Here is a 19,510-nt window from a genome sequence, read left to right as displayed (position 1 = left end):
GAAACCCTGGCTGTGCCATGCCTGGAAATGTTCAAGGACAGGTTGGATGGCACTTGGAGCAGCTGGGTTTAGTGAGTGACATCCCTGCCCATGACAGGGGCAGAACAAGATGGTCCCTGAGGTCCCTCATCCTTCCATGTCTCACCTTTTAATGCAAGCACCTGCCTCTGCTCCTGGGGGCACACAGTGTGTTGGTGAGGGCTGCCTGCCCCTGTGCAGGGCAGGGAGAACAGGACACATTCCATGGCTGATTCCTGCTGATGTGAAAGGAAGCTGTGCCATTAAAAGGCAATTTGGATCATGAGCTGGAGGGTTCACCTCTTGTCCCTGTTCTTCAGTCTGATATTAGCACAAGTTTCTTTTGGTAACCATCCAGCCTCTGCAAGGGAACAAAAGTCAGCTGTGAGAGAAAAGTGGCACGAGCTGCACCGTTCCTCAGCTTCTCCAGCAGCATGTGAGGCTCCAGAGTGAACAACTGTTACTGCTGGGAGCACCTGCATGGAGTCCTCTGTGCTTGTGTGATGGGGTAGGCAACAGGTTTAGAGAAAATCCCAGACAGGTTTAAAAACCACTTTATTAAAAGTATAACTTAAAGACTTCATTAGAAAATAGAGCAGCCTCTGTACAATGATGCTTTTAAAGTCCATGTAAGTTGATTTCAGTATAAAAATAATGCTGTCTTGTTGGGAGGAGCAGGAATGTGGAGAGACCAAACTGAGAGGCTCTTGACCCAAACAGATTTCAGCAGCAGTGAGGAGGTGGCAGGGCGAGAGCAGAGGAGCCAAAGCAGGTACAGTCTCAGCTTCACCAGGTACTCTGTTAGGAAGGACTGCAGGACTGGAAGTCTCTGCTGTGCTGAGAGATCTGCACTCCCATTCCCTTCTGTCTTGCAAATTAAATCTGTGATGGGTTTTTCAACTGCTTCAGTGGCTCACTTGCAAAGTTAATAGCAAAGCAGTTAAACTGCAGTGAGCACTGGACTAAAGATAATATTCCCATGTCTTTGTGGTGGGAAGAAGCTGTGATATTGCTGCACTGGAAAGGTGATAGGCTGGAGTGCTGCAGGGTGCTTCACCCTAAGCTGTGTCAGAAGCAAAGGTAATGGAAGACTTGGTTACTTGGTGACTTGGGTTTTCTGCAGTGAAACACGATGGAGAGGGACCAGAGGGTGCTGAAGGTGGCCCTAACAGGGAAGCTGGGAATGCTCTCCCTGTCTCCAGCCAGTGCCACTCTCAGCTGCTCCTTGTAAACTCTCGGCTCAGTGGGGTTAGCTGGAAATAACCCCGGATCTCGCCAGGGACAGCATCCTGTCTGGGCTGTGTCTGGGGCTGCAGACGGTGTCTGGTGCCTGTCAGGGCTTCCCCTGTCAGCTGCTATTCCTGGCACCACCACCACGCACCCAGGAGCTGCTAGCTGGGACAGGGGAGCTCAGCAAGGCAGAAAACTTCAGCAAATTAGCTAGATTTGGTTTCTTTGGTGGTCACAGTCAATGTGACCCCTTCCAAGTGAATATAAAAACTGCCCCTGAGCTTTTGGGGCTGCTTCCTTTCCCATTCACCAGCACTGTGATGCTGCCTCTCAGGGGGCCCGCCACTTCCACAGTGTGAGTGAGCTGCTCTGATGGAGAAACCAATTCTCTCTGATGGAGAAACCTCCAGCAGTTCTTCCTGAACTGGGGGATTTAAAATTAATTCCGCTTGGACAAGGAGGGAGCAGGGCAGTGCATGGAGCTGGCTCCATCCGTGAGTAACTTGATTTCCAGCTGGTGATTGAGTGCAGGATCTGGTAACTCATCAATCATCCACTGCTCAGCATGGTCGTGCTGCAGTCCTTGGGGTACAACTTCTGAAGGAAAACACATGTCTGGCTCTGGGCAGCTTCACTCCCACCATCACTAAAATGCAAGTGAAGGCTGAGATTTCAGTAAATGGATGGCTTTATTGGACAGGCTTCGTGGGTTAAAACACTGGCGTAAAATCTAGCTGGCCTTGTTTTAATCTGTGTTTTTTACTTGTGTGTGCTTGTAATGATGTTTACAGAGGGATTCTATTTGTTGGAGAACGAGGAGTCCCATGGGCTCTGTCTGTGAGGGGGAGGGCTCTGCTAATGCCTGGCTCTGGTTTCTTTCTCTTTCAGACACACACACAACACTGTGCCCATAGGGCAATCAGGCTCAGAAGCTTTCAGAAAATGGAATTTTGGAGGATTCTGGGAATTTGACCCTGCATATTTGAAGAACTTTGGGGGGGTTCTGAGTTTTACGTTTTATTTTCATAAATGTTTGATTCTCTTGGCCATTTTGAGCAGGGCAAGGCTATGGATTAACTGCAAAGGACCTTTTGCATCCAGGTGCAAAATCCAGGACCTTTTGCGTTCAGGGTCTCTTCTCCAAAAGTTTTCTCTTTCTGTGGTAGTTCTTAGAGTCCTACCATGCCCTCTGTGTGGTCTGAAGGGAACACTAGAGACAACAGGCTGTGGTAAACAGGGATTTGGAGCATGGAGGATGTGGGAGAATTCTGCTAATGCCTGATAATGCTGCATCACTTCTCAGCAGTCCTGGTGGTTGCCTGGCCAGGCTGAGCTCAGGGCTGCAAATGACATCTCCTGATCACGGACACTTTGCAATTTGAAGAAAGTTCTAAAGTTTCCATAAGCAGCATTTGCACTGCCTTCCTGACCTGCCCTCCCAAAGACTGATGTGCCAGTGTTGAGGAGGGGGAACTGGCTCAGGCTGGGACCCATCTCACCACAGGGAGAGGCACCTCCAGGGAGCTCAGCTGAAGCCTGTTGGTCCCAGGAGCAGGGAACTCACACATGCCCCCATGGGAGGCTGTCTCAGAGTCACCATGTGCAGGCTGGAGGAGGTGTTGGTGCAGTTACCCTGAGCCTGTGCTTGGGTGAGCTTTGCACCCCCAAGGCAGAGAGCAGCAGGCAGGGCAGCGCTTGTGCCATGGTGTGATTTCATCTGCCACCTTGGGGAAAAGCTGGGCTTCTTTGGATGGGAAAACAGAGGGAGAGTGTGGAATTTTGATCTCTTCCCTTTCCAAATCCATGCTCTAAGCCTGAATGCTTCAGATTTTAAAATCCTGACCCTACAGCTGCTCCTTGTTCAAGGCTAAAATACTTATGTATTTCACATTGCTGAGCCCCAGCAATAGGCTTACTGTGGAACAGCCTGGAAGAAACTGAGATTCCATCAGGAATGGAAGATGCAGCTGAGCCATTTCACAGTGATCTCTGTGGGGTTTGGACCAGTTTTCCTTTCACACTTTGTATTCTCTCATTCTGAGTAACTGATGTGCTCAAGAAATGTGTTCTCTGTGTATCACATAAGTAATGGAAGGTGTGGCTCTAAAGGAGGTTGGCTGACCTCTCCTTGTATTGCCTGGGGTGACCTTCAGGCAATCACAGGCTGTGCCCATGCTCCAGGAGACATCCTGATGGGAACAGGAATTGTGGGCATATCCAAGCAAAGCATGTTCTGGATCTCCTGTGGCTTTGTGGATGGTGATGGCACTTCACACTAATACCCAGCTGACTTCCCCAGCTTCCTTTTATCAGAGTAAGCAGAGATGCACTTTCCTTCCTTGGAAATTCCCTGCACAACATTCATTGCAAAATTATCTTTCTCCTCTTTATGTCCTCTTCCCAGTAGGCCAGTCCTAACCTCCTGTGGGGGGAGAGAAGAGGAAATGGAGTGAATGGGGCAGGAGCCTGAGATCTCAGCATTGCCAGGTGTGAAACAGTAGGATGTGTGTGTGGGGCCTGGTTGAGGAATTGAGGTTTAAACAAGAAGGAGATGAGCCAGAGGCAAAATAAAGATTACCCAGGAGAGTTACAGAAGCAATCTGCTCCCCACCAAGGTCACTCACCTCGCTGAAAGACTCCTCAAACAGGACACTGGCCCCCTGGGTGTGCATGACAGGAGCTGAAATGGCGTGTTCCAAGTCATAACCAAACCACAGCTTGTTTATAATTGCCTGCAATAAAATAAAACAAATCCCACACTGCCCAACTGGACATGAAACCTGGGCTGTCCACCCCAGGCTGCACTGAGCCAGACCCACACTCCTGCCAGCCTGGTGTCCTGCTTTTGTGGTGACCAATGATGCTTGGGGCAAGCAAAAGAATAGGATGAGCATGTAATACTTCCCAGAATGCTTTCCCTGGCCTAAAGTCTCAGCCTTCAGGGACTTCTAAATTGCAAATTAACAAAAGCACCGAGGAGTCAAGATCCAAGAGAGGTGAGTAGGGACTGACCATGGTTAGAAATTTGGGAGGGCTGGAAAATTGGCAACTTGCTGTGGGTTTGACTTACCATGGTGGTAGCACTGATGATCCGGCCCCCGCCAGCTCCTCCAATCACCAGCATGTCTCCTGACTTGGAGATGAGGATGGAAGGCACCATTGCTGAGGGAGGCTTCTCTCCTAGAGCAGAAGCAGAGATATTATCCTTTCCATATGGCTCTAAACAGGGTGGGAAGAACACAGTTCATCTACCTTGCCTTTCTTTGGTCTCCCACAGAAAAAAGCTGCTCTTTCCTCAAAATGCTCAAAACTTCCAGAAAATTTTCCTTGTACTGAAAGCCCATCTCCCAAGAAACTGGGACCTTTCTGGCACAAGCTAAACGAGCTTCCCTTGATGCAGGACAGGGCATCCTACAAGTATTTGGGACTTGCTGCAGCTCATCCAACCAGATGAGGAACCCTCAGCAGAAATCCTGCCCCAGCAGCACTGGTGTCCTCTCCCAGCAGGGACAGCTGATGGCACAGAGCCATGTCTGCACCAACAGAGCTCACAGAGCTCGGTGCAAGCCTGTACAGCTCTATACTCAGAATCAGACATGAGCCTAAAATATCACCAGGCTGGTCTTAGCAGTAGTTTCTCCACTTCTTCCCTCCCCTTCCCATCAGCCAGTGATCAGCTTCAGCATTTTTTTAACCTCTGATTTCTCTGGTTAGAAACCAAAACTCCTGTATTTCCATACAAGGAGATATGTGAGTAGACAAAAACACACTATAGGGCTTTATCCTCTTTTAGTCTGAAATAAACTGGCTCTCATCCAGATCTAGGAAAGGAAAGAGTGTAAACTTACAGGTGTAAGCTTACAGGTTATCCCTGCCTGTGGTGGTGTTCACAGGGGTCCCAGGATGAGGGAAGAGATGAGGATCTGACTCCATGTTTCAGAAGGCTTGATTTATTATTTTACAATATATTATATTAAAATTATATATAAAAACTATGCTAAAAGAATAGAGGAAAGGATTTCATCAGAAGGCTTGAAAGCAAAGGAAAGGAAATGGAAATGATAATAAAATCTTGTGACTCTCAGACAGTCCGAGACAGCTGGACTGTGATTGGCCACTAATTAGAGACAACCACATGAGACCAATCACAGATGCACCTGTTGCATTCCACAGCAGCAGATAATCAATGTTTACATTTTGTTCCTGAGGCCTCTCAGCTTCTCAGGAGAAAAAATCCTAAGGAAAGGATTTTTCATAAACCATGTCTGTGACACCTGCCCACTTGTACACAGGCTGTGTATCCATCCCCTGGCCCTGTGCTTTATTCTGAGGATGAGGATGCTCACCTGGTTTAATGCTTCTGTTTGATATGCAGAAGTCAGCAAGTTCATTATTTAAAATGATCCCAGTTTGGTTAGAATACACAAAGGAGCCAAACCTGCAGGGAGGAAAGACGAAGCCTTTTAGTGCCCAGGGTTCTCCTGTTGTGGATGACATTTACTGCACATGGCACCCTGTGAGTAACTTCTGTCTCCTCCCAGCCTGCAAGTGTCCCACTGAGGGTGTCCAAAAGGAATTTGTGCTGCTGCTGGTGACAGACATAAGTTCCCTGTTACTGGTGCCACAGAAACTCGGCAAGAGCCTCAGCAAGTTCCTGCATCCTCCTGAACTATGACAGCCCTTGGAGTTGATGCTCACGGATCTTGGCTGTCACATGGAAAAGGCACTCCTGAGACAGAGCAGAAATTCTCCAGAGTAGAAATCCATTTTGATTTAGGTGAAATGTACATCTTTGTGTCTGTGGTTAGAAAAGGAAACATAGTTATGTAGCCTGACTGCAAAGCCTAGGCTCAGGGAAACTGATTCAGTGAAGGACAGAGATAAGGGGGGAGAGAGACAGAGGGTGATAGAGAGAGACAGAGACTGCTGTGGGAGCAGGTCAGCCTGACCTAGGAATTCTTTCTGATAAAGAAGAACTAGCAGCAAATGTCACACGAAATTCATAAAAATGAATATGTATGAACCTATTATGAAATTGCATGCATATGTATTTGAGAGGGGGATAAAAGGGACCTGAAGTTCCCAGAGGTACACAGTCTTTTAAGGAGAGCAATCTCCACACGTGTCCGGCGCTGTAACAAACATACCGGCTTTACAACTTTCACAAAGTTGTGGAGTTTTTGGTTATCTCCACAAAACACTCCCAGCTCTGCCTAAACCTGTGAAACCCAGGGGTTTTGCTTTGCTGGCAGCCAGCCGTCCCAGCTGCCGTGTGGATCTGTCCCCAGCCCAGTTACTCACGGGTAGTTGATGGTGCTGGTGGCCGACACGGCGCTGCCGTCGGCAGCCAGCACTGAGATGTGGCTCGTGCCAAAGCTCCTGTGCTGCTCCTTGCGGAGGGACCCCAGCAGGCTGTAGTGGCTCGGCTGGTGGTCACCACGAGCATCTATCCTCTGCCTGGCAAACTCAGCAAACTGGTCGGACAGCAGGGTCCTCAAAGGCACCTGCCAGCACAGCAAGGACACTGAGCTGGTCACTAAAGCACAGGCCTTTGGTGACCAGCTCAGGAACTGAGCCCCAAGTCAGAGCTTGGGGTGGCAGCATTCAGCCTCAGGCCACTCATTCCAGAAAATGGACCAAGCTCAGCACCAAGGCACCTCAGCATGTGCACAGCCTTTGTCAGGCAAGCGAGTGCCAGCCTGCAGCTGAAGCTGCAGAGTAACAGCCCGATCCTGCCCTGCCTTGGCCAACTCGGCTGCACTGCTCTTCAGCAGCAGCTCTAAGTGTTTTCTTTCCTTCCAGGCTGCAAAGAAGGACCATGTCAGAGCATTGCTCTGTGCTGTAGCACTGTACCCACACACCATGGAGCTCACCTGAGCTTCAGAGAAGGCTGGGTCACTCATGTGGGGTCTTAGCATGTTGCCAAACTTTAGGGCCTCTGCAATGTAGTGATAGGTTTCTACCTTCTCCTCAGGTGTTGCCAGTGATGCTTTATGGAATTTATACTCTGTGGAGCAGGATGACATAATTTTGTTAATAGACCAGAGGTATTGTTTTTCCTTTTCCCACCCCAATTCCTACCAGGTTTCCCCTCTGCTTTAGCAGGATGTGGATGCAGAAACAACGAAGTACTAATTTCCACTGTGACTTTAATTTCTTTTGAAGCATTGAGAAAGCCTTGCATCCTTTGGCCTTAGCAGCAGCTGTGGTGATGCTGACCCACTGTACAAGTGAACCAGTTCATCCTCCTGCTGCATAGCATGGTCACACTGCTGCTTTGGGCCCCATTCTGGCTCAAAACCTCCATTTCTGCCCATTGCGTTTTATCACTCTGGAGCAACACTCTCTGAAAACCTCTTTCCATTAGGAATTTACCTTCCAATACCTTGAGGATGAACATGAGCACTGCACCTCCCATGGGTGGTCCTGGAGCAAATACTTTGGTGTGGTTGTTCAGGGTGATGTTCAGAGCTGAGGACACCTCTGCTTTGTACGCCCGAAGGTCCTCCAGTGAGAGACTGGACCCTTCAACAGAGACCCAGGAGCTGCCATTAGCACAGCAACTCAGATCTGCCTGCATCAGAGCCTTGGTAAAGCTTGTGAAGAGCCCAAATTCCTCCCACCCAGCACAGCACTGCCCTCACACATCCTCATGTGCTGCCAAACCCAGGATGTCACAAAGCCTAAAGGAGTCAGAGGGGCAAGCACAGTGGGCAAAGGCCAGAGCAGGGGGTGCTCTCAGCCCTGCTTCTGGGCCTAAGTTACAGGAATTGGGGACAGGTGGCCTCTTCCCATGTCAGGCACCACCCCAAGTGACAAGCAAATGGCACGAGTTGGCTTTCCCCTGGTCCAGGCTCACTGTGAGCCGATGGCTGGGAGAAAGGCCAGTTTTTCTGTGTGTCAGGACTGCCTGTAGCTGTTACTCACCAGCCTTGCTGATGTCCTCCACCAGGGCCCTCCCTATGTCCCCCTCATAGAAGGCTGCAGCTCCGTGTTCCGCCACGGCTCGCAGCGTTCGCTGCAGCGCTGGCCACCGGAAGATCTCGCCAAGCTTCAGAAATCTGCCACCACCACACAGCAGCGGGCTGTTCAAGAAGAACATTCGTCAGTTTTACACCATGAGCTTGTTCTTGCCCAAGGTCAATGATGTTTTTTCCTACCAGGAGCTGATCTGGATTATGTCTGCTGTGTACTTTCCAATGTCAGAGAAAGGGTCTGAAGCTGAGGGAACAGCAGCCCTCGCCTTGCAGTGCCATTCATGGGTCTTACCACAGTCTTTTCCCTGGTTCAGAGAAGGCTGGGTGATGGAGAATTTTTTCCAGAACTGGAGAAATGACCAGTGGCTCTGAAAGCAGCTTGATGGTTGGTTCAAACAGGGCTTTCCATGGTAGGCGGCCGTGGCGCTTGTGGGCTTCCTCATAGCCACGGAGCTCTCCAGGCACGCCAATCCAGCGGGGACCTGGGGAGCACAGCAGCACTGTCACACCCCCACAGCACTGCCTTGGGGGTGCCACCTCTCTGAAAGCTCTCCAGTCAAAGTCTGAGCTGGTAGAGGCAACCAAGGCTTCTAAAAGCAGGCTGGGTTTGTTTATTGCCCTTCCCTGTTCATGTATTTCCCTGATACTGAGCAGCAGGGTGTGGAGAGGCTGGAGCCAGGCCTGAGGTGTGCTGAAAACGTAACAGGCAACAGGCAAGTGCTGCAGCAAGGGAGGTGGCAGCTGGACACTGGAGAAATGGCACTCGTGGGGCCTGGGCAAACACCAGAACAAGGGAAGCAGTGAAATTCTCCATCCCTGGAGAAATTAAAAAATGTGACAGGACAAGACCCTGGGCAGCCTGAGCAACACCTGACATCACCCTGCTCTGAGCAGAACTCCAGCTGTCCCTTCCAACCAGAGGTGCTCCTGATTCCTTTTCAGGCTCTTCCAAGGATAAGAACATCTCCAGAATCTAGGACACACCCCAAAAGATAACGTTCTAGGGAAGGAGAATGAACACAGCAAGAAATGTGGAAAGATCCAAGATGTGCTGCTAAAGCAGGAGTGCCTGAGCCCAGCAACCCAAGCCCTGCTGTGCCAGCGTGCTTCCCCAACCTGTGGACATGACAAGCACACGAGATTGATTTCTTTTTTGCCCAAAAGCTACTGATCTTATTGTTCTCTGTAAGAAGTTCTGGAGAATGAGAGCTTTGGGAAATCCAGTCCTGAACTGCAGACTTCCTACAGAGAGAAGTTACATTGTGATTTCTCCTCATGCTGGCTCCCCATTGCCTCGATTGCCAGTGTTATTACCAAACAGGAATTTTTATGTTTATGGACCTAGTCTTTTTAGTTACTTCTGCAAAAAACAATCCAGGTAGAGGGTGCTAAACTAAATAGAACTCCAGATCAAGCCAGTGAGGTGCTCAGTTCCCCACCCTGAGCTCTGTGCACACCAGGAGGGCACAGAGCTCTGTCCTTACCAATGGGGAAACCAGCACCACAGCCAGACAGCAAGTTGTGGGGAAACACTCGTGGGGCTGTCTCACGGGCGTTGATCACCTCCACAGCTCCTGGAAAGAAGAAGGAAATGCATCATGATTTCTTCCTGAAGCAGGTGAACATCACCCTTCAGGCAGCTGCAGCACTGCACGTGCTGCTGGCCCAGAGCTGCTCTGGAGCCTTTTGCCAGGTGTGCCCAGTGCACCTGCAGGGTCAGGTGTCAGCACAACTTGTCCTTGATTCCTGTGCTTTAATTTAGAGCAAACCAAGCAGTGTCCATCTAAAGGTAGTGAAAGTACAGGGAGAAGGCCAGGGCTTGTCTCCAGGCAGCAAAGGTTCCCCCCAGGGATCATGGCTGGGATATGCTGCCTCACACCTGCAGGTTCCTGCCCTTCTGCTACAGATGGGACATGGCAGAGGCATAATGTGAGCCTCATGCTCCTGGGAGGGCCATTTACCAAATGATGGTGAGGCAAGTCCATCATATTTGAAGCCCTCTATGTATCAGGGAGTTTGAAAGGACAAAACCAAACCCAAACCCAAATCCCCACTTGCACACACTCATTTTTCAGGTCTAGTCTATCATTTTACTCCTTCTCTGCCTCGTATTTATGTGTCCTGTCACAGTCACAGAGCCAGCTGTGCTGCAGGAGCCCACAGTGCTCCCTGGTGTACCCAGAGCCTGAGCTCTGTGCAGCAGCATAACTCAGGTAGCAGAGGAGGATTTTTGTCGGGAAACAAAGTTCCATGGCTCTGCCAGAAGGAAAAAAGAAGAAAAATATAGGTGGTCTGCCAAAAGGAAAAAAGAAGAAAAACATAGGTGGTCTGCCAAATTAGGCTCTTGCATAAGATACACCCAAACAGTTCCAGATTTGTGACTCGGTGAAACTACTTGGCAGGGATTTTAAAACTATTATATTGTTACAGTGCTCATTGTTGATATTACTATTAGATATATAAGCTCTGGGGGCTTTTGGAAGCCAAGACTTAGAAATTCCCACATTGAAGACATAAAAGCAACAAAACAACAGTAGAGTTTAGGCCAAACACAGAAAGCTCCCCAGCAGACACTGAACAGGTTTAGATTTCTGAAGTGGAGATGCATCTCCTGGGACAGGAAGTGTCACCACTGCACTGGGGAGTCACAGCAGCACTGGTGCCAGCAGTGTGAGAGCCCCAGGGCCAGCAGGCACTGCCAGAACTGCTGGGGCAGCACAAACCCCTCAGGTGCCACCCCAAGGGCTCAGCTGGCACTGCCAGCCCAATGCTGCCAGCACTTCCCTCCTGCCTGCTCCTCTCAGCCACTCACACCTGGCTGCAGCCAGCTGTGTGCCTCTGGAATGTACTTTGGGATTGCTTTGGAGGGGGAAGGAGAGGCAAACTCAGCTCATTTTCTATCAAAGCTCTTTCCTCCACACACATGCTCTTGCTGTGAAATGACAATCACAGCTCCCTGCGCTGGATGCTTTGGATTAAGAGCACCAGTGTGCTTTGTGATGTAGCTTTTACATTCAAAATATTGCTCTGAGAGAACAGGCAGGATTCTGATTTGTCCACAGCAGGTGTGTGTCTGCAGAGGGACAAGGCACCACGGAGAGGCCATACCTGTGCTGGCATTATAGATGGTAAATATGACCCCACCACCCAGGCCTGAACTCTGGGGATTCATCACTGAGGTGCAGATCAAGCCAGCAATGGCAGCATCCACAGCTGTGCCTCCACTTTTCAGGATGTCCCTGTGGTGGGAAGGGAAGAAAAAAGACTCTGTTAAAATCCAGGAATGTCAGGATGGAGGAACCACATGAAAATGCCTCCTTGGGACCCCTGCAATACAACACCCTGCAACCAGAGGAGAGCAGCTGGAGAAATGCAGTGGCAGCAGTGCGGGGTGTGAGGGGCACCTTCCTCTGCTGGAGTGAGAAGGAACAATTAGAGGGAAAGAAAGGAGGGTCCACAGGAGGAAAGGGCGGCCAGGGCCAGACCTGTGGGAGGCTGGACTTGCTCTGGGCAAAGAGAGAACTGCAGCTGCTCACAAATGCTGTGGACTGAAAGGGACAGCAGAGAGTCCCAAGACATGGAGAAGGATGCTCTGAGCTCAGGAGAGGCTTTCCTGGCTTGATCTTGGTCCTAGGAACCAACCAACTGATCTCAAGCTTCCCACATGCCATTCCTAATAAAGGCATATGGTGGTCAACTGGACAGGAGCACTGAAGTGGGAACAGTGGGTCCATGTGAAGCAAACCCCTGAGAAAATGTGTCAATAAGTTTAATTGTTCCCACAATGTGACTTCCTGGGCTTATTAGCACAAAAATGGCCCAGCCTGCCCCCTGCATTCCCAAAGACAAGCCAGGAAAAAAAAAACCAAACCCAAACAAACAAACAAACAAACAAAAACGCAAAAAACCAAACAAAATTTTAAAAAACCCCAAAAAACAAAACAAACAAACAAAAAACCAAACAGGAAACAAACCCTCGACTGCTTCTACCAAGGCACAGGCATTAAGGCAGCCTCTTGGTGCTGACAGCAATGAGGTTCTGTTAGAGAAACTGTCTCAACAAATGCTTCCTCAAGAACATCTGCAAGCCATCATTTCCTTGCAGGGCAAATGGGATGGCATTTCCTGCACAGCCAGCACTGGGATTTGCTAGGAAGGTTCCTAATTGCTTCATTGGGTCATTGCTCAGATAAGGCAAAGCCAGAGGGGAGACTGGAGCAGTTCAGTGGCTGCAGTGCAGCTGATCCCAGAGTTTGCATGGGAACACAGAGCACACACAGGGACTGGTGTTTATTTTCCATCCACAGCCACGGCTGGGACCTGCTGGCTCAGGAACAGGATGCTGCCAGCAGGCACACTGATGTGCCTTTCCTTTGTTTCCCCAAGTGCCTCGGAACCACTGCCTGTAAGGAAATGACATGTGGATGAGTGGGAACAAAAGAAATAGTAGGGAATATGAGGCTTTCTGTTTCTGCATGGCTTTTGGCCTCCTGGGAGCTCCCTGGCTGTAAAAAAGCAAAGAGCAGATTTAATTGAAATTCAGTCAAGACAGTAGAAGTATAAAAGACATATTTACACCACTTGGAAAGAAAGATGTAGATTAAAAAAGTTCTCAAGATGTCCAGGTTGTACACCTTCAGTTTGTGTAAAACTTGTCTCTCAGACATTTTGACTGCCATGTGATTATTTTACTGTTCTTTCAATTATTAAATGCCTGTATCCATGAAAGCAGAAGGATGGAAGTTTACATGGCTGTAAAAAAAGCATCTGAACACGGAGACTGAGGCTCAGGCTCACTCATCAACCCCCTGCAGCAGGGGATGGACTCACCACACCAATGTCCCTGGGAGCTGCTTGTCTGAAACCCAAGCTGTTAATTGCTGTCTTGGTTTGGAAAGACAGGAGTCTGCTAAGGAAGGCAGGAGCCTCCCCTGAAATGGAGAATGTAAACCCTCCCCACCCCTCCAAATTGCTATAAATTTTAAATTAAGGGGCTCTCGGGCAAAAATATGGGAGCAGGAAATAACAGTTCTTTAATAGGGAAGGAAAAAAATAAAATTATAAAATAAACAATGCAGTACACTAGAACAACACTGCCAGAGTCAGAACTCAACCTGACACCCTGTGGGTCAGGGTGTTGGCAGCAGTCCCATTGGAATTGTGGCTCAGCCCTCCTGCCAGTGTCAGGGTGGTTCTGTTGGAGCAAGGTTCTGTTGGTGTAGAGAAGGATGTATTCTTCCTCTGAAAATCCAGTGGAAGAAGAGGCAGCTGCTGTTCCTCTGGGAAATCCGGTGGGGAAGCCGTGCTGGTGTTCCAGAATCTCCAGATTATATCCAGGTAGCAATACTTGGCTCCTCCCTCTGGGCTCACATCTCCCAGTGGGATGCTGTAGTTCTTATCAGCCATGCAGGGACATTCCATGGCTGTTATCAGCAGGTGTCCCCTCCCAGGGGAGGAGTGGTTGTGATCACTCACAGAGAGAGATAAGGCAAACTGCCCACTTGACAAAAGATAATCTGCCATACAGATGGTAATTGAAAACACCTTGCCTTGCAATCTTCAACAATTGCTGACACGAGGGCTTCCTAAAAAACTCAGTCACCTCTGCAGAAGAGCCAGAAAGTGCTAGAAAGTTGAGAAAAAATTAGAAAATTTAGGGAAAAAGAGGAAAGCAGGACTGTTACACTGACCTGAGACAGTGCTCCCCAGAGCCCCTGGAGTGTGGGCTGTGAGGGAACACATGTACGAAGCCTGGTGACAGGGAAAGGCATGGTTCTCACAGGAAAAGGCATGGTTCTCACAGGAAAAGGCATGGTTCTGGCAGGAAAGGCATGGTTCTGGCAGGAAAGGCATGGTTCTGACAGGGAAAAACAGCTTTGAAAAGAAACTTGGAGATGGTGTAGTGAACATTTCAATGCACTGTATTGTTTTGTGGAGATAAACAAAACTCTACAACTTTTGTGGAAGTTGTAAAGCCGGTATGTTTATTACAGCGCTGGACGCAATCTTTCTCTTAAAATGATACGCGTCCCTCTGGGAACTTCAGGTCCCTTTTGATCCCCCTCTCAAATACATATGCATACAATTTCACAATAGGTTCATACATATTCATTTTTACGAATTTTGGTGACATTTGCCGCTAGTTCTTCTTTATCAGAAAGAATTCCTAGGTCAGGTTGACCTGCTCCCACAGCAGTCTCTCTATCACTTTCTGTCTCTCTCTCCCCCCTTATCTCTGTCCTTCACTGAAGCAGTTTCTCTGAGCTTAAGCTTTTGCAGTCAGGCTACACAGCAAGCTACATAGTTAAAGATGTACATTCCACCTAAATCAAAAATAGATTTCTACCCTAGAAAATTTCCGCTCTGCCTCAGTATTAAGACCTTAGCATGGAACATCAGGCACATTTCCCAAAGCCTGAAAAGCACCATTCTCACCCAAATTCACAGCACATTCACACTGGCCTCCAGCCTTGATGCCTTTCCCTCCAGCCTCTCCAGAGACTGGAATTCAACAGAAAATAAATACACTGAGCTGGCTCTTGGCGTGTCACATGTGACTCCCTGCGCATGGCTCGCTCATTTCCAGTCACAGACCCTGGGAGCGATGCCTGGGGAATTTAGGGTCATTACATATAGCAAAACCACATCTGGATTCATGTCCCATTACTTGGCTCCCTTTAGATGGATCTCTGCTGCAATGAGCTTAGTTATAATGCAAAATCCTTAATCAAGCTGTGGCACCTCAGCGGGTCTCCCCAGAGATACCCCAGAGCGCTGCAGCTGACAAGATCTGATAACGGTGTTTTGTCCCATATCCTTCCTGCCAATTAGCGTTGAGGTTTAGTCATTAATGGGGTTTCCTTATGATAAGGAGCAGAAGAGGGTGTTAACAACCAAGTCCCATTCCAGCAGCAGCAAACAGGGATTCACCTTCGCTGGAAAGGGCGAGTGATGGCACTTTGCTCACAGCAAAGATGGGCTGTGCTGGGCTGCAGACCAAGACCTCTGCTCTGCCCTAGGCTAGGGGGAAGCCTGAAGCCCCTTTAAACACACTGGAAATGCTAATGTATTAAATTGTATTGACTTTTTTTCTGCTGAAGAAGGCTGGGGACTGGGAGACCACCCATTTTACAGCAGCTGCCTCCTTAGGATTTATGAAGAGCAAAAACAACAACTGCTTCTGTAAAAAAGGGCCAGTTACCAAATTTAAAATGTACACGAAGACCAAATTTAAAATGTACAAGAAGGAAAACCAAATCCTTTGGGATGTAAACATTCTTCAGAAATCTGCTGGGCCATCACTGAAAAGGATTTTTTTGCATCAGATTCTCTGGTTAGAACTGAGCTTCCCAGGGCTGCAGGCGTTTTCTGAGTGTTAAAGTCTCACCATTCTCACCCTCCCCACACCCTGTCCCCCCAGAGGGGGCTGATTTCAAAGGTTGGTTCCCAGGGTTTGTGCTAGGCTACACTGGAGAAGTGGGATCAGAGATGGCTGCTGGGCCAGGCCTTCTGCAGTGAATCCCACCACTGGGAATGAGCATTTTTCCTAAATGTGTCCCTGATCTTATGCTGGCTCTTGCTTCTGCCATTTGGGAAGCAAAGGAATGGAGAGCAGTGGATGACAGAGCTCAAGCAGCACACTGGTAGGGAATATAGAGCTTTTTTGCATGCTTGATGAAAAGAGCCTCTTCCAGGAGGGAACAAGAGTTCAGAGTTGGAGGTGAAGTTTGAGTCTAATTTAGCGCTAAGAGCACTAAAGAGCATCATGTGCTAAGAGGTTAAAAAGTGACATACAGGTATGACAGCACAGAAATGTCTGGGAGAAAATGAACAGGATCACATGCAGTACAGAACATGCAATGAGCTTCCTAGAGAGAAAAATGAAGCCACCACTGTGGGCCAGTGGGACAGAGAAAGAAATATGACAACAAGGAAAATGGCAAATATAATACAAAGCTTCTGGTCCCAAGCTCTCTTGAAGAGGGACATTTTTATAAACAATTTCACTTGTATTATAATCTTTGACAAGGACATGCACAGAAGAAGCTGGGAGAACAACACATGAGTTTGTCTCGTTCCGAGTCTGAGGACAGCATGAAATGAGCACAAAGATTTCCAAGAATGGCTGGAGGCAAAGGATACCAGGAAAAGCAGCAGCACAGGGTGAGCAGTGCAGAGCCCAGGCAAAGGGGCTGGGAAGGTCCCAGAGGCTTGGCAGGGCTGGAGGAGAGAGCAGGACCTGATGTGCAGCTGCCCCAGGATGGGCAAAAGGAAGGGAAAATGAGCTGGGAAGGTGGAGCAAGGGTAGGATTTTTGGGGATCATTGGCAGACCATTTGTAGGAAATTTAAGTTGGTCCATTGGACTGGAGGGACGGCACAGACCTGTCAGCAAGTGTGCTGGAGCTGCAGCAGTGGTGGAGGCTGGGGAAGCCTGGGGAGCTTCTTGTTGAGAGAAGGGAAGGAAACGAGGGAGAGCCCAGCAGCAGAGTAGCCAATGGAACAAAGCTGCTCAGTTGTTCACTGGCCACAGATTTCTGTGCCTCTCACTTCAACATCTTCCAGCTGATTACACACTACATCAAGTTAAAGTTTACAATAGCTGCAAAAACAAATGCAGTGGTTTTCCCCAGCAGATTCTTTGGGCAATCCAATTATGTATTTTCTTCTTTTTCCATTAATAGTGATTTTAAAAATACTTCTGCTTTCTGAAGAACATGTGGCTTCACCTAAAAACCCCATCTCACTGCTTGACAGACGTGCAGCCACTGTATATTTCCTCCATCTGCTCACAAATGCTGTGCCAGAATCAGAGGTGGGACATGGCAAAGTGTGGCATAATGGCACCATGTCTCGTTTCACTCCCCCAGCCAGGAGGCAGAGCACACAGCTCCAGCATCCATGACTGGAGCATCCAGCATCACATGTAAACTTTCATCCTTCTGCTTTCATGGATACAGGCATTTAATAATTGAAAGAACAGTAAAATAATCACATGGGAGTCAAAATGTTTGAGACAAGTTTTACACAAACTGAAGGTGCACAACATGGACATCTTGAGAACTTTTTTAACCTACATCTTTCTTTCCAAGTGGTGTAAATGTGTCTTTTATACTTCTACTGTATTGGCTGTAGAAAATCTGCTAAATCTAAATCTGCTCTTTGCTTTTTCTTCATAGCAGACACACTTGGTGCAGGCTTCAGTCCAGAAACAGAGCCCCAAAAGGCAGAGATACCAGTCCCCCTTTCCCTGCCTTTCTTTCCTTGTCTCAGTTGAAGCCCGGCTGCAGCTCTCTGCAAGCTCCTCTAGGTCCCTTATCCAACAGATCTACCACGCCACAAAAAGTAAATGTCTTCCTTCCCCACTTAAAACCAGCACTATACTTGTATACTACAAATATTTATACCTTCCAAAAGGCCAAGGGTTTGCAGATTTTTGGGACACTGCAATGACAGCATCATCCGCGGAGGCAGAGGCTGCGTCTGCTCTCCCGGCTGGAGCAGCACCGGGGCGGCGCTGGGACCGGGGTGGGCGGCGTCGTGGGAGCGGGGCGGCGGGTGGACGGGGGGTGCGGGTCCCGTCCGTGAGCCCGGGAGCGGGGCCGGAGCGGGGCTGGGACCGGGGTGAGTGCGGGTCCCGTCCGTGAGCCCCACACCTCGGAGCCGTGCACCTACCGGCCGATGAGGGAGCCCCACGCCTCGGAGCCCGGCCGATGAGGGAGCCCCACGCCTCGGAGCTCCGCGCACCTACCGGCCGATGAGGGAGCAGCGCTCGGTGTCGGCAGCCACGGCCCCGTGCAGGTACTGCTGGGCAGCGCACCTGGGCTGGCTCAGGATGACCACGAGCGTCACGGCCCCCGCCAGCACGGCCAGGGTCAGCAGCACCAGGCAGCAGATCTTCCCCGCGGACATGGCTGTTCTGTGCCCCAGCAGCCGCAGGGCTCTGTCCCGGCGAGGAGGCGCCTGCCCTGCTCGGGGGAAGTGAATTTATCCCGGGCTGTGAGGGAGGTCCCGCTGCAGTGGGTTCTGCCCCTAGCGATCACATTCTTTCGAACATTAAAAGCCGCTAAAAAGCGAACTGTATGCTGTCTTGCAGATCCACAATACGCCTTTTTTTTTGTGTGTCTCTCTGATGAAAACATTTAACACATTCACTCCTGAATGTGTTCGCTCTCCACACTGCTCCTCGTTTCTCACAGCCTCTCTGCCTTCCCATTCTTGACGCACAAATTGCCTAACAAAAGTGTGAATCACTGGGGAAATTACCTCAGCCCTACACTGCAAACTTGGGGTGTTTCATTCTTCTAAAACTACTCACAGAAGTAAAAGCTGAACACACTGTACAAAGCTAGAACCTTCAACTGTACAAAGCTAGAACCTTCATATATACTATTAGTTTACCTTATGTTGTTATAATAGGTTATAATAATAATAAGGTTGTTATAATCTTAGTGATCTTTTTTCATATGTACATCTTGCCAGTGTGGACAGTATACATCTTCTGTAAATGAGCACAAGAGAACAATTAGAATAAAGCAGCACTTTGCAAACATTGGTGCCCAGAGCACCAAGAGCTCTGGGGTCCAGCCTGTGCACGATGCTCACTGGGACAGACCTGATCCCTCACAGAGCAGTGATGAGCAGCAGGAATTGCTGCCCAAACAGCCTCTAAATTATACAGTTCTCCTTGCATTCAATAAGTTAAAGATAGGGCTCCACATCTGCCAGCTGTCTTTCGAAAAGATGTTACCTGTGATCCTTTCCCTGCTAGATTTGGGAGAAGGGAATTCACCTGGGCAGATTTACACATGTATTTCAGAGCAGATTTTGAACTTGTCCCACTAAACTTATAACTAAGCAATACTATTTCACATGTCATGTCTCAGTAAATGGATTTGATAGGCTAAAATGTCTTTTTTTGTGGTTGTATCTTCTCATGAGGTTACAACCTTATGAGAACTGAAAATAGTTCAAGAAAAAGTTGGCATGTGCAAACAAGCCTCCTCAGCTCTAATGTGACTCTTCACTCCATTGCAAAACATTGACTTTGTAGAGTTTCTCAATCCCTACATGACTTTGATGTTTCATTTTTGGCAAATTACAGTATCACACTTAAAGAATCATCATCCTGCTGTTTCTGGAAAAGCTCTTCCCTTTAAACTCATAGCAGGGCTGACCACTCAGTACCAATAAGACAAGTGGATTTTGCCTATTCCCTTTCAACAAACGCTGTGGAGAATTCAACTGTAGTCTCTCCAATTTCTCCCAGTTTCCAGATTTGGGTTTT

General features: G+C 48.7%; 1 protein-coding gene across 3 annotated transcripts; it reads right to left on the bottom strand.

Annotated features, from left to right (window-relative positions):
* Positions 1-556: 556 nt before the first annotated feature.
* GGT5 (gamma-glutamyltransferase 5) lies at positions 557-18,265 on the bottom strand. 3 transcript variants are annotated; one of them, XR_004061163.1, is made up of 13 exons: positions 17,975-18,265; positions 11,334-11,464; positions 9,710-9,799; positions 8,518-8,707; positions 8,176-8,333; positions 7,624-7,773; positions 7,122-7,255; positions 6,550-6,752; positions 5,595-5,686; positions 4,319-4,428; positions 3,873-3,980; positions 3,371-3,670; positions 557-1,894 (listed from the first exon to the last, which is right to left on the bottom strand). XR_004061163.1 is itself a non-coding variant. In XM_030959233.1 (12 exons), the coding sequence occupies exons 1-12, from the start codon at positions 18,133-18,135 to the stop codon at positions 3,524-3,526; spliced, it is 1,674 nt and encodes a 557-aa protein (XP_030815093.1). In that variant the 5' UTR covers positions 18,136-18,265; the 3' UTR covers positions 557-3,523. The 3 variants fall into 3 exon arrangements, 2 of the variants coding, with proteins under 2 accessions (XP_030815093.1, XP_030815094.1); XM_030959233.1 differs by having other exon boundaries at positions 557-3,670; XM_030959234.1 differs by lacking the exon at positions 3,371-3,670.
* Positions 18,266-19,510: the final 1,245 nt, after the last annotated feature.

This window comes from Camarhynchus parvulus, chromosome 15 (genome assembly GCF_901933205.1).
Source record: "Camarhynchus parvulus chromosome 15, STF_HiC, whole genome shotgun sequence".
NCBI lineage: Eukaryota > Metazoa > Chordata > Aves > Passeriformes > Thraupidae > Camarhynchus > Camarhynchus parvulus.
The sequence above is the reverse complement of the archived record's forward strand: the minus strand, read 5'-3'. Positions and strand labels throughout refer to the sequence as shown.

Coding starts and splice junctions, on each gene's coding strand:
- GGT5 (XM_030959233.1), bottom strand. CDS start 18,135: ATGTCCGCGGGGAAGATCTGCTGCCTGGTGCTGCTGACCCTGGCCGTG. Junction 11,465..17,974: donor CGCTGCTCCCTCATCGGCCG/GTAGGTGCGCGG, acceptor TTCCCACCACAG/GGACATCCTGAAAAGTGGAG. Junction 8,334..8,517: donor GAACCAGGGAAAAGACTGTG/GTAAGACCCATG, acceptor CTTCTTGAACAG/CCCGCTGCTGTGTGGTGGTG.